General features: G+C 47.9%; 1 protein-coding gene across 3 annotated transcripts in view; it reads right to left on the reverse strand.

Annotated features, from left to right (window-relative positions):
• Positions 1 to 10,135, reverse strand: part of Bco1 (beta-carotene oxygenase 1) — a 34,631-nt gene extending 24,496 nt beyond the window's left edge. For all 3 annotated transcript variants that reach the window (XM_021638834.2, XM_060391905.1, XM_021638833.2), the window contains exons 1-3: positions 9,904 to 10,135; positions 8,009 to 8,137; positions 1,785 to 1,914 (exon numbers count right to left, since the gene is read on the reverse strand). In XM_021638834.2, coding sequence (XP_021494509.1) covers positions 1,785 to 1,914; positions 8,009 to 8,137; positions 9,904 to 9,967 — 323 coding nt within the window. In that variant the 5' untranslated portion in view covers positions 9,968 to 10,135. The remainder of the gene's footprint in view (positions 1 to 1,784; positions 1,915 to 8,008; positions 8,138 to 9,903) is intronic.
• Positions 10,136 to 14,404: the final 4,269 nt, after the last annotated feature.

Here is a 14,404-nt window from a genome sequence, read left to right on the forward strand (position 1 = left end):
TTTTTTGTTTTTCTTTTGAAACAAGGTTTCAATTGTCCCAGGCTAGCCCCAGACTTGCAATGTACCCAAGGATGTCCTTGAACGTCTGATTATCCAGCCTCCACCTCCTGAAGGCTTGGCTAGCTATGGTCACACTTCATGCCTGTAACCCAAAAGTGAAGTAGAGACGGGAGGAGTGCTGGGGACATGCTGGCAGGTAGATTAGCTCCAAGTTCAGGGAGAGACTGCCCAGACTTGAAGCACCGCACTGCTCCATCATGTCTGGTTAACCGCTGTGCTGTGGATCAAACCCCAGGCTTTGTGCAAACATTCCACACACTGAGCTATATCCTCACCCCGGAATTAATTTTGGCAAAAGGAAAACAAGCTTATGTTAGTTAAGACTCGTGGTTCATTTCACCAAACAGCGAACTGCAAACTGGTAAAAAGAGAACCCAAGAGGATTTATTGGTACAACTGGCAAACACTGGATATAAGCGTTGAGTGGTGCTCCCCCTACCGACAGAGGTTGTAACTGCAGGGACTCTCCTCCAGGTGTGGTTTTGAAGTCCTTCCAACCCACTGACTCCCCTTTCTCTGCCCGCTCTGCAAGGGCAAGCCGCCCTGTTCCAGGGATGGATGATGTCAGCCCCAGAAAAGCAGAAGCACTTTTCCTATCTTGGGCCAATCCACCCTGAATCTTTGCATAGTTCTCTGTCTGAAGTGTATCTGAAGGGAGATAGTGAGAGCAGGCTTGACCTTCTAGCCAATAATTTAATTGTTGAATGTGTAATACGCACATCTGTTTCATAACCCGGGTGACTTTAGATGCCTTCCAGAAAAATCTCCCCACCCTCCCATTCATCAGCTTCCCCCTTAACCGTGCTATCAGATCTCTGTGTCCCGTGCAAGCAAAAATATATCTAGACTATTTCTGCTGTTTTTCCCTCTCTGAATACAGAATACATTTATGTGCCTTGTTTTAAGAAAAAGGTGTAGGTGTAGTTTATGCACATTTGTGCATACGTGAACTAGAGGCACACATCAGCTGTCCTGCCTCTCAGTCTCTACCACACTTTCTTGAGGTAAGGTCTCTCAGTAGACCTGGAGCTAGGCTGGCAGTCCAAAAAACCTTGTAAACTTCCTGTCTCCACCTCACACTGTGCTGGGGTTACAGGCTTGGGACCGGGCTTAGCTCTTACAAGAGTTCTGGGGACTCGAATGTGAGACTCCATGCTTTCAACAAGTGCTCTTACCTAAGAACCATCTTCCCAGCCCTAACCTGCTTTAAAACATCATCATATCCATCATCATTATCATTGACAACAACCGCAACTGTTTAACTTAATAGATCTTAGATTTTCTTTTTGGACGGTACAGCCAGCACCTCATTCTTACACAGTCTCACTGTCATGTATTCAACCAGACTTCTGGCAGTGACGTTTGTGTCCTTTGCAGCTTTTATCATAACAAATGACATAGCCAGGAATAACTTCATCTATTTGTCATTTCAGACATGGGCAAGCGTATCTCTAGACCAAAGGGAACACACATTTGTAATTTTGATTGATAATGCCCAAATATTCCCCTACAGCCTGGCCGGTGAATATCTGACACTTTGTCAAATGCCCTTCACCTCCCTTCCCACCTCTGATCAAGGAATACACAGCATCTGTGATTACAGGCTGGCCACATGGCATTTATCTACCCCAAAGGAAACTTTTAGGGTAGAAAATACAGACTGTTTTAGCAATCAAAAATGTGAAAAAAGCAAGAAGTTGTCAAGATTCAGAAGGGGAAATTACTTGGAGAAGATGTTTTTGCAGGGGTCTGGGTAGGCCATTGTTCCGAACTCAGACACCACGATTCTGTTGGCCTCGATGTTGGCTTTGTAGGTGTCGCTCTGCAGGTATTTGCTCCTGTAGAAGACCTCCCCTGAAACAAAAGCAAGTGCTTGTCAGCCTGGCACCTTTAGGGACCTTTGAAATTGATGCCAGCCATTCAAGGGGCTTTTCTTGGGGCTGGAGGGAGGTCTGCAGACCCAGACCAGCCTTGTTCATGCAAGTGCACCCTACAGTGAGAATGGAATTTGGAGCATATGTTCGTTTGGCCACATTTACAAAAGTGGATGTGTTTTTTTTTTTTTGTTTGTTTGTTTGTTTTCTGTGTGTATGTGTTGGGGAGAGGGGGAGAGAAAGGGGGAGAGGGAGATTACGGCTTTGATTTTAAGAGCCAGAGGCTGAGAGGACAGAGGTAAAATGGTGTCTTCTGGACTCAATAAAACTGCTGCCCTCACGAGCTCAGCAGCCATGTTTGCCTGCATGACATCAAGACAGTCAGCAAGCATAGGGATGGGCTAGCAACCCTTCACTCCTAGCTGAAGAGCTACTGGCAGTTGTGGGCTGCTAGGGGAGAGAGAGAGAGAGAGAGAGAGAGAGAGAGAGAGAGAGAGAGATTCCCTTAGAGGCATGATCCCTGAAAGTTTTCCAGGCTCCGGTGACCCCCACACATATGCACACACAGGTAGCACCAATTTAACTAAGTGGGTTATAAAAATAAAATAGATACAATAAAGGATGAGAAGAACCCACATGGTGGAAGAAGAAAACTGCTCCTCTATCCACCCCCCCGTCGTGACCCTTGGTTCATGTGTGTACTTCTGTGTACACACACATATATACAAATAAATAAAATATAAGAAGAAATGTTTTGCTCCCCACCTCCCGCTCCCTGCCCCTTGTCCCTGTAGCAGGTGGGAGAGGGGGGCCCAAAGGGCACAGGAGCAGGAGAGCTGACCCTGTCCCTCACGAGCTGCTGCGCTAGGGATAGCAGCCCCACACCTCGCCCGGGCAGCACAGTGGAGCTGGTCCTGGAGGTGTGGGTGTGGGTGTGGGTGTGGGTGTGGGTGTGGGTGTGGGTGTGGGTGTGGGTGAGCTGGCCTCAAGGACGTGAGAGCTGGAGAGCAGGTCCTGCCCCTTCCTGGCTGTAGCACTCAGTGGACCCTGCCCCTTGCTGGCTGTGGTGCTGTGTGAGCTAGCCAGGGCAGTGCTTGAGAGCTGGGTCCGGTCGTGTGGGTGTGGGGGAGCTGACAATGCTGACCAACTCAGCTACAACCCGGGCCCAGACCCAGGGCTTTGAGTTAGTCCACCCCAATATATACCCCATCTATGAACTGCTGGAGAGCATGAAGGGGCTGCCCTGCAGATCCAAAGCTGCGGGATCTCCATGACACAGGGAAACAACAGGATATCAGAGAGGAGTCCCTGTGAGGATCCAGTATTGAGGGTGTAGCAGAAGCCAGAGGCCTCGAACCAGACCAATGACTCATTGTAATCAAAGATGTTTGGACCAAAGGACATACTGTGAGACACAATGTGACAAACTGTATCTTTCGTGGAAAGATTTCTTATTATATTTGGTGTTTTTTTTTTGGGGGGGGTGGAGGTTGCAAGGGTGGAGGACAAATACAGAGGGATGGGGAGATGAATGGGATTGGGGTGTGTGATGTGAAATTTATAAAGAATCAACAAAAAAATTATAAATAAAAGCGTTCTGAAATAAAAATAAAAAAACAAACACCCTAAGTCGCCAATCAACAGAAACATTAGAGAAGTTACAAGCACTTGAACGTAAAGTTTCTTAACACAGGAAGTACAGATGTGACCACAGATCCATTCCCACCTAATAAAATTGAGATGTAGAAAGGTTAAACACCTAAACCCCCTAAGCCCCACAGCTAGTGAGCAGTGATGAATTCCTAGGCTGGTAATGAACATAGAAATGGTCTCTCTTAGGCAGGGTCTGAACACAGCAATACAGCCAGTGTGACTCTACTAAAAATACACTCACACAGGTGACATCTCAGTTAATAAAGGGGATACGAGGAGCGTCCTGTGCAATGACAGGCCCTTTCTCCCATAATCACTCCAGTGACTTCTAACAGAATCAATAGCTTTCCCCTCTGGGGTGTATTTTCATACCTTTCTCTAAAGGACTGAGAGTACCTTTCAATGGAAACCATGTCCATTTTATACTTAAGGGGAAATGATGAGCATGATAGGAACACTAGCCATCATGAGCCATCAGGCAGCCATCTCCCCAGTTCCGAGAGACCGTAATTTCAGCGAGGAAAGATGCTTTGAGACGTGTGGCTGCAGGGTGCACAGCGTCCACGTTCTGATGGTTCACGTTCACTCTCAACGTCCGAATCCCTTAGGAGACACAGCTCTGGACAGATCTTAGAGGCAGTCCCCGGGGGGGGGGGTTTAACTGAGGAAGGAAGACCCATTCTGAGAGTGGTTAGGACCATCCCACGGGCTGGGGGGTGGTTAGGACCATCCCACGGGCTGGGGGGCTTGATGTGGATTTCGGAGAGAGCGAGCTGAACATTCATCCCTCTGTTTCCTGACTATGGATACAGTGTAACCAGCCTGTCTCCCCTCCTGCTCTCGGGCTTTCCTTGACAAACTGTGAGCCCCAAATAAACCCTCCTTCCATTTTAAGTTGTTTTTTGTCAGTCATTTTATCACAGTAATAGAAGTAACTTAAACATGTGTGTTGGAGGCTGAATTTGTAGGTGGTCAAGGAAAACCCTTGCTTTTTAAAGGCTGGAAGCTCTCCTGGGGGATGAGGCTAAAGCTGGTCCTAAGCCAAGTGCTTCACTGAACAAAGACCCACCTTAGAGCTGGCCTGTCCTTCTTGGGTCAGTCTTTCTGGGTGCCACTGTCCACGTGGCTCTCACTAAGGCTTTTGGGCCCCAGGATACTTGGCTTGAAAGGTGAATTCTTTTCACTCTAACTCTAAGCTCTCAGGCCAGGCCACCTACTTCCCATAAACACGGAGCTGTGGGATCTTAGAGCACTGGAGGCCGTGGGAGAAAGCAGCTCTGGAAATGCTCAAGACTGACGCTGGACCATGAGCGTGAGAGTAAAGTCACGCCCACCGTCCACCCTGCTCTCTCAAGTCCCACATCCCATCTGAAGAGACACAGTCAACAGAAACCTCATGCTTGGTGTCTCCAAGAACTGGGTCAGATCTGGTAGCTTTGTGATTATGGTAGGCCTGTGGGATTATGGGTATGTACCCACAGATACATAAAACACCAAACACACGTGTGCAGCCATACATTCTGACCCCCCCCCCCCACTGTGCGCTCCCACACACTCTAATACACACCATACATGCTCTGCACACCCATACACCCTGACACACACCACACGTGTGTACCCCAGCTTCCCCCAACATGCACTATACATACCTGCACACACACGCTACACACACTTGTGTGTACCCTGACACATGCCACACACACATGCACACACTACAACCTCTCCATGCACGTTCCACACACACTCTCACACATGCAGACCGATACTTAAATCCTGCTGGGATGACTTTATCTTCTGGAAACAGTGTCTTTGCTGAGAGAGACCTGACAGCACTCACGGTCACTGCTTCAAAGAAAGCTTTCTATTTTGAAATCTCTGTCCTTCTCCAACTCCTGTCCTCTCTGCTCCTTCCCTTTTATCCAGTCTTTGCTACATTACATTTTGATTTTGTTTTTGTTTTGAGACTGGATCTCACTATGTAGCCTAGGCTGTCCTAGAACTCATTATGCAGACCAGGCTGGCCTCAAAGTCACAGAGATCTGCCTGTCTCTGCCTCCCCAGCACTGGGACTAAAGGTGTGCACCGTCATTCTTGGTCTTTGATAAGTAACAAGTGCTCTTAACCACTGAACCATCTCTCCAGCCCCTCACTTCCTTTCTTGTTTTTGTTTTGAGACAAGATATTGTTATTTAGCCCTGGCTGTCCTGGAACCCTGTAGACCTGATTGGTCTCAAAGTCACAGAGATTCACCTCCAAGTGCTGATAAAGGCATGCACAAAAATGCCCATCCTGCCCCTCACTTTCTTAAAAAAAATAATGTGAACAGTTTGCAAAGCATAAAATACCAACAGGAAATGCCAGTGAACATGAAAAGATGTCCAACCTCACTAGCCATCAGAGGAATGAAATGCAAAGCTCACTGAGAGTCAGATCACCCCAGTGCGAACGGTGGTCAGGAAACCAACAAGAGCTGGCCAGGATCCACTCCTGTGGGAATGAAAACTAGTCCAACCGTTATGGAAGTCATTCGGAGGTGTCTCAAAAAGTGAAAAATAAGGGCTGGAGAGGTGGGTCCACAGCTAAGAGGGCCTGCTGCACTCACAGAGGACCTGAGTTCAGTTCCCAGCACCCACATTGGGTGGCTCCCAAACACCTGTAACTCCAGCTCCAGGTGATCCCATGCCCTCTTCTGGACACCTTAGGTGCTGCATTCACATGCACATACACACAGACACAGGGACATACACACAGCTAAAAATAAATCTTAAAATACACAAAACACTAAACTAAAACTCAAGGTACCATATGACCCAGCTACACCACTCCTGGGTATTTACCCAACGGACCCTAAGACAACATATTCTGGAGACACCAGCACATCCATGTTTACTGCAGCTCAATCACTGTCATGGAAACTGCTCAGGTGTCCAACCACATAGGATGGTTAACAAAAATATGGCATGCGTGTACAATTCAATTTTCTTTCTGCTGTAAAGAATGAAGTTTTGTCACTTCAGGAAGATGGGTGGAGGTGGGGATTATTGTATTAGGTGAGTCAAATCAGCCTCAGAAAGAAAAATATTGTATGTTTTCTTTCATTTGTGGTTCCTGGATCTTTTATATAGTCACATGAAATCATGTACGTAAATCATGTACACACGCATATCGAAAGAAGAAGAGAAATTGTCTAGGGGAACAAAAGGGATGAGAGCAGGTTAGAAAAAGAGTGTAGAGGAATATGGTAATGGGTTAAACATCTGATACATTCTTGGATGAGAACTAAAATAAGTGAAACAAAAATCTAAAGAATAAAAGGCTCCCCATAAAGTGCTCAAAAAAATGAACAACACTCCCCATTTTCTTCTTTATCCCTTCACCCCAAGTTCCCTGCACATGCTCTCTTCTGAGCTAGGCAGGAGGAACTTGACATTCTGTGTTTCTCCCTCCATTGTTATACAATGGGGAGCCACTGGGGGTTCCAGAGTTGATGAGAGGCCTGGTTAGCAACCTGAGGACACTTAGAGGATTGGGTCGCAGATGCCATGATTGTTAGGGAAAGCAGTGTTCCCAGCTTGGTATTTTTGTTTTGTGTTTTCAGTCTAGTCTCTTCCTGTTTTGATCAGAGGTGTGTCTGAGTTCCCAGCCTGTCACCTTCCCTATGGTTGCTCATCCCATGGCAGATTCTATCCTAAGATGAAATGATGAGGAACCCTGGGTACCTTTCCAATGAGTTGTTTGCAGTGGGCTGGGAAAAGCTTTTCCCAAAATCAGCCTGTATCCAAACCCTGCCGTACCAGTGCGATGGAAGGGACTTTGTAGTTCTTACTCAGCTAAAGCTCTGGAGCTGTCTGACTGGTCATGGTGGCATTAGAGAGCCCTCATAAGAGGGATATGGAAGGGGGATGGTCAAAGAGGGAGGCATGCTGATGGGTGGGGAGAGATCAAGAAGTGGGGAGAGAAAAGAGAAGGATGAGGTAGGAAAGAGCAGATAGAAAAGGAAGAGGAAGATAGGAGGAGGGGAGGGGAGGAGAAAAAAGAGGGAGAGGAGAAGAGAAGGAAAGAGGAGGGAGGTGAAATAGAGGAGGAGAGGGAAGGAGAAGGGAGGTGCGAGGAAAAAGAGACATAGAGACTGAAAAACATGCAAGTATTATGCCCATGGTTAGAGACAGGGCTGGGGCCACTAGGCCAGGGTGCAGGCAGCTTCTGAACTCTTGTGAAGGCAAGGCACCGGGGTCTCTCAGAGCTTCCAGAGGAAAGCAACCCTGCCAATGCTTTGGCATTGCCCCAGTGAGATCAATTTTAGACTTCTGATCCCCACCCCCTCATTGAATGGAAAGACAACAAACTCCTGTTGTTTCAGGCCACAGAGTCTGTCTAGTACTTGTTACCATGACAACAGCAAACTCATGCTGGGCTCTTACCATCTCTGATGGTGAAGCTGTGGAGAAGGGCCAGGCCATCAAACCAGTGGTTGTACTTGCTCTCCCCCACTGTGTGCATCCCAGGCCCATTGCGAAGCAGGGTCCCCTGCAGCCATGCCGGAATCCTTCCTGGTAAAGGAGAAACTGTTTAGCTGCCAGCTTCCACATCCAAATGGAAACATCTCAAAAAAGGGTGAGGAGGTGGGGCATGAAAAGGAACCGAGTGCATAGAATGTACCACTACTCAGTGTCTCTCCATTTACTCCACGGTCCTTCCTAGAAAAGGTACAACATGGCTGATGGTTTTGGAGGACTGATGATGACCAAGAAGAACACACACTGTCCCTAGCCTGAAGTCGCCCGCCTTTCACAGAGGATGTGGAAGAAGAGATACTCCAAAGACACCGCACTAGGGGCGATACTGCAGCCTAGTGCTGCCAAAACAGAAGTGCCTCACCCGGCTAAGAGCAGGGGAGTGGCGGTTTCCTGGAGGTGACAGCCTGAGTCCTGAGGCTCACATCTGCCTCACAGCTTCAGAGAACATGGGAGAGGCTGGGAAGATGGCTCAGTAGGTAAAGTGCTCATCACATAAGCAGGAGGTTCTGAGCCTCCATATCCCATATAAAAAAGCCAGGCATGATGCTCTCCCCGTGCTGGGGAGGCAGGTGGAGGCAGGTGGATCCCTGGGACTTGTTAGCCAGCCTAGCCTAACCAGTAAGTTCCAGACCAGGAAGAGGTTTTGTTTCAGAGAACATGATGGATGGCATCTCGAGGAATGACTCCCAAGGTTGACTTTGGACCTCAGTGTGTGTGTGTGTGTGTGTGTGTGTGTGTGTGTGTGTGTGTGTAGTTTAAAGGATAACTTCCAAGAGTCAGCTCTCTTTTCTACCATCTATGAAGACCAAGCCAGTAAGCAGCATGCCTCCATGGCTTCTGCATCAGCTCCTGCCTCCATGCTCCTGCCCTGTTTGAGTTCATGTCCCGACTTCCTTTGATGATGCAGGGTGATGTGGTAGTGTAAGCCAAAGGAATCCTTTCCTCCCCAAGTTGCTTTGGTCATGGTGTTTTATCACCATGACAGTAACCCTGACTGAGACATCTGTCTTATGAAAACTTAAGAGAGACTTTGGAAAGATGGTGCAGTGGTTAAAAGCACACGCTGCTCTTCCAGCTCCAGAGTGCCTGAGTTTGATTCCCAGTGCCCACTGTAGCTCATAACTGCCTGCACCTCCAGCCCCCGGGGATCTAATACTTGTGTTCTTTCCAGACACCTGTATTCACATGTACATATCTGCACACACACAGGCACACACGCACACACACACAGACATGATTAAAGATAACAGAAGTTGAAAAGGGAAAATATACTCAAATAATGATACTGTAATTTTTTTCTTTTATATTGTAATAGTCACCTAAATGTTATATATAATTTTATGTATAGACATATCCACACACATAGAGTAGTGGACTGAATCATAGAAAATACGCTTAAAGCCTGAGAAGGCTCCCAACACCTTCTAAATCAGTTCCTCGGTTAGAACAGTTTACCTGTGGGGCAGTGGGATGGCTCAGCAGGGTAAAGACACTTGCAGCTAAGCCCGACAACCTGGGTTCAATCCCTGGGGCCCGCATGGTGGAAAGAACTAATTCCTGCAAGCTATCCTCTGGTCTCCCCACCTGGCTATCAGAGCATTCCCAGTTTTCTTCTGGACACAGAAAGAAGGACCTGCTCTCTCCTCGGAGACTGAGTTACTACATTCAAACAGACCTCTTTATCAGAGACCGTTTCTGGATCCTGGCTTTTTTTGTCCCCATATATGGGTTTCCAGGCTTCCAAAAGCAACTTCTAACACGCACACACGCACGTGTCCATCCAAACACAGGAGTCTCACCTGTCACTCTGGCCTGTACTGGCTCCAGCTGTTCTTTTTTATTCCGGCCAAATATTAACTCCATGGAACTGGTGGGTGTCGAGGAGGAGGGTGTTACTGGAATAGACTTCCTGGGTGCTCAAGGCCTAGTGTCTTCCTGCCCTTTGCTCCTTTACATCTTCTTCTGCTTTTCTATGATCTCTTTCTTCCTCTGCTTCCTTCCTCTCTACGGGTCAGTGTTTCTGCCTGCTACCCAAAGCTGCTGGGTAATTTATACAATGTTTGGTCAAAGGTCAGTTCCCAAGCCATGTGTTACTGCTAATCTTTAATCCTGTTAGTGTTTTCCAACTCTTCCTCTCTGATTTCACTTTTAGCTTAGCCACTCTAAGTTGGAGGAGAAGATTTGGTGTATTCTGCTGAGTTTGCCCGAGTTAGCCCAGGGAGCAGGGAGGACCAGCATTCAGGACCAGCAAAGGCTCTTCAAGCTAGGGGACCGTCATGCATTGATCACATGATTGCAAGGTGTGGGTTGGTGACATCTTCACTCTGCAAATGTGGGCAAGATTTTGTTTTTTTTTTAACCAAGGGTCTGGTTCCTTCCCACTCTTAAAAATCACATCAACTGACACTTGATTGGTTTTCTTTTTGGGAAAAGAGCACAAAAAAAAAAAATAAATGTATCAGGTGTCCATTAAAAGAAACAAAGACATGGAAAAAAGGCTTTTTATCAGGGACCAAAGAATAATTAAAACACAAAACAACTCCAGGGGCTGGGAGACAGTGTGTTGTACAAGCATGGGGACCCCAGTTCCACCCAAAGCACCCACACAAATCCCAGCGCTGGGAGACAGACACAGTAGGATCTTTGGGGCTTGCTGGACAGCCAACCCAGCCGAAACCCTTCAGTTCAACCTGGGCTTCGAAGAGGGAGAAACCTTGGCTGTTTTTGGCTTTAGGATTTCCTCATGTTCACATATCCTGATGCCACTGGCTAAAATCCACATTGTGTTTTCAAAAGCCCTGGGTAGGAGCTGGTGAACTCTTGATTCCTGCTGCTCAGAGTGGCTCCCTCAGCAGGAAGAGTCGCAGGAGGCTGAGGTCAAGCTGGGTTTTACACTACACTTAGACACACAGGAATCAATACAGGACACCTGGGGAAGACGTACAATTTCTCTGTTTTATGTAGTTAAATAAATTAGAAACCTAAAGATGATTTGAGGTTGGGGAGAGGGTTCAGTAGTTGACTTGCAAACAAGAGGACTCGAGCTCAATCCTCAGGACTCATGTTCAAAAAAAAAAAAAAGCATGCTTCCGTTGTATAATCCCAGTGCTATAAAGGTGGGGGAGGGAGGCTGCTCCTTAACTGTTGGCCAACCACCTTAGCCTCCTTGGTGAGTTCCAGGCCAAGGAGAGACCATATTTCAAAAGTAAACAGATAAGGTGGATGGTACCTGAGAAGGCAATGGCCAAAATTGTCCTCTGGCCTACACCCATGCTTACACGTGAATGCACACTGGCTCATGTAAGCACACGCAAACACACACACGGTTCGGGGAGGGAGGGAGAGAGCAAGCCATGGTGCTTGCTCTCACATAGCACAGCTGTGGAGGAAGGTGGGAACCAGCTGAGAGTCATTCAGGGTTTCAGGACCTTCTAGAACAGGCTGTGCTTCCTTTCCTGGCTGCAGGTTGCCTTCACCTGGTGAGAATTTGTGACGTGCTGGGCTGGGCTCCAGACTCACTGACTCAGAATCTCAGCGGAGCCAGTGGCCAGCATTTTAGCAATGCCTTTCCTGTGCACAGCCGGACCTGAGGGGCCCATGGCCAGGGAAGAGATGGAGAGCTTGGCTGACGCTGGGCTGAATTTCCTGTGGACCAGGTCTCTCTCTGACCCTCTTTTTCCATAGTATGAAGTAGGATGACATGATATCAGAACCCCAAGGCCCGTTACCTTTTCTCCCTTTTCTTAGAAGGCACTTCCCTGTGTCCCACATTTCCAGTAATTCCCATGATGACCTACTTTATGCTGCTGTTGTGTCCAAACACATGTTTTTATGCCAGAATTATTTATTCCGAGCTGTGAAAGCTGCATCCTCGTACAGGTATCTGGGCTACACCAAGGGCTCAGAGGGGAAAAATTACACTACGTTTTTTTTCTTTCCAGAAAGTTCTGTTGATAGTGCTGAGCTGGCTGACAAGCAAATAAAATGGTCTATAGATGTAAGTAAGCGAGCAGAGGCATTTGTGGTTAACAGATAGTGTAAAGGGTATGTGTTAGTTATGGTTTCTGTTGTTGCAATGAAATACGATGACCAAAAAGCAAACCGGGGAGGAAAGAGTTTATTTGGCTTGTTCTTCCATATTTATCATCAAAGGAAGTCAGGACAGGAACTCAAACAGGACAGGAGCTGATGCAGAGGCTATGGAGGGGTGCTGCTTACTGGCTTGCTCCCCATGGCTTGCTCACCCTGCTTTCTTATAGAATCTAGGACCACCAGCTCAGGGGTGGCACCACCCATAGTGGCCTGGGCCCTTCCCCATTGATCTGATCACTAATTAAGAATTCCTACAGCTGGATCTTATGAAGGCCTTTTCTCAATTGAGGTTCCCTCCTTTCAGATACCTGTAGTTTGTGTGTCAAGTTGACGTAAGACTAGCCAGCACAAGACGGGCCCAGTGGCACACGCCTGTGCTCCCAGCACTCGGGGAGGCAGAGGCAAGCAGATCTCTGTGAGTTCGAGACCAGCCTGGTCTACAAAGTGAGTCTAGGATAGCCAAGGGTACACAGAGAAACCCTGCCTCAAAAAACAAAACAACAACAAAAAAAGCCAGCACAGGATGCCGTGGCAGAAAAGCCAAATACCGAGAATGGCAAAGGCACGCATTGCTCCACACAAATAGTCACTCATTTGTCAATTTCATGAATATGGGTCACCCCTGTCGGGCAGGATTGGTTCTGCACTGCAGGCAAAGGAAAGAAGTGGGAAACCCCCAAGCCTGTAAGTGCCTGGGGAGGACAGGGGCAGAGACAGCAAGCTTCCACAGGACTAGGGACTGAGCCAAGGCCTGTACAATGGTTAGGTGTAGCCCCCTGGAGAAGGTGAGGAGGGAGGACCAGGCAGAGGAGGAGGTGAGCTGCCTCAGCTGTCCCAGTGCAGGCCCCACACAGAGACTCTGCCCATGAGAGGTTTAGATGTTGTTTCCTGTGCCGCTGGAGCCACAGGAGGGAATGGCTCTCAGGAAAGGAAGGGAAGGGAGAGGAGAACTGTCAAGTGAAGGCTGGACTTGCTAAGATGGAATTGAGAAGACTAGAGAGGACTGATACTGCACAGAAGTGTCTCATGTTGCTGGGTGGCCGCGGCACACATCCTTAATCCCAGCACTCGGGAGGCAGAGGCAGGAGGATCTCTGTGAGTTTGAGGCCAGCCTCGTCTATAAAGCGAATTCCAGGACAGCCAGGACTGTTACATAGAGAAACCCTGTCTCGAAAAAACAAAAAAATTCTCATGCCAGCGCGTAGTCAACAACCTCAGCTATGACAATCGTTTCGTGAGCAGGCTGATCTTGAAGATGGTGGCAGTTGGGCTCAGGATAGTCCTGCAGGAAAACACACACACAAACATGAAGTAAAAGTTGAAATCAGCAAGCCATACAAATTGTGTTATAAAACAGCCCAACAATCTTATTTTGCAACCCCGTATCTCTTGCTAGAAGCCGTTGCCCACTTCCAGTGTCTCCCTGTTGGAGATAATGTTATCATATCTAAATTACGTTGCAGTTTTCCAATTAAGTTCTAGGTGGTGCTGCTAATTAGCCAGGGTGATAAGCTGGGCAGACAATGGCCACATCTTGTTTTTCAGGTTTAAAGGTGAAAGGCAAAGTCCCCACGGAGGCAGCAGCTGCCCTTAAGGAAGGACACGGTGGGTGTTCGGTAGACACTCAGCGAACAGACGCGTGTGTAGGCATGTGGTTCGCTGTGCTGTGGCCACTGCACGAGGGTCCACCACACACTGGTCAGCTTGGAAACAGGAACTGGCCCTCCGTTCAGGAGGTCACAAGCTGGAGATGAAGGTGTCAGCGGGACTGTGATTTTCGGAGGGTTCTGAGAGCTTGTTCTTTCTGCCTCTCCCAGCTTCTGCCGCCCGCACGCCGTCTCGGTGCTCCGTGGTGTACACATGCAGTGCTCTAACTCTGCCTCCGTGTCAGTGTGATATCTTTTCCTCCAAGCTTCACTATTAGGGCTCTGGTCACGGTACTTGTCATTCTGCCTTCGTGTGGCCTCACCTTAACCTTAGTACATTGCAAAGCTGGTCCCAACTAATGTCACACTTCAAGGTGCAACAGATCTGAAGGACACAATTCAACCTACAGTACTGAGGAAACAAAGGCTGTAAAAATGGGTGAAGGCAATGGTAGGAAGGTTGATCCTCCAAGCTGGATGCCTTTAGCTTCAAATCCTGAGCTCTCGCTGTTTGAAAGCTTGCTGCTGCCTGTGAATTGTGCTGAGACAGAAGACAGGAAAG

The sequence above is a fragment of the Meriones unguiculatus genome, chromosome 10 (genome assembly GCF_030254825.1).
Source record: "Meriones unguiculatus strain TT.TT164.6M chromosome 10, Bangor_MerUng_6.1, whole genome shotgun sequence".
NCBI classification, from domain to species: Eukaryota; Metazoa; Chordata; class Mammalia; order Rodentia; family Muridae; genus Meriones; species Meriones unguiculatus.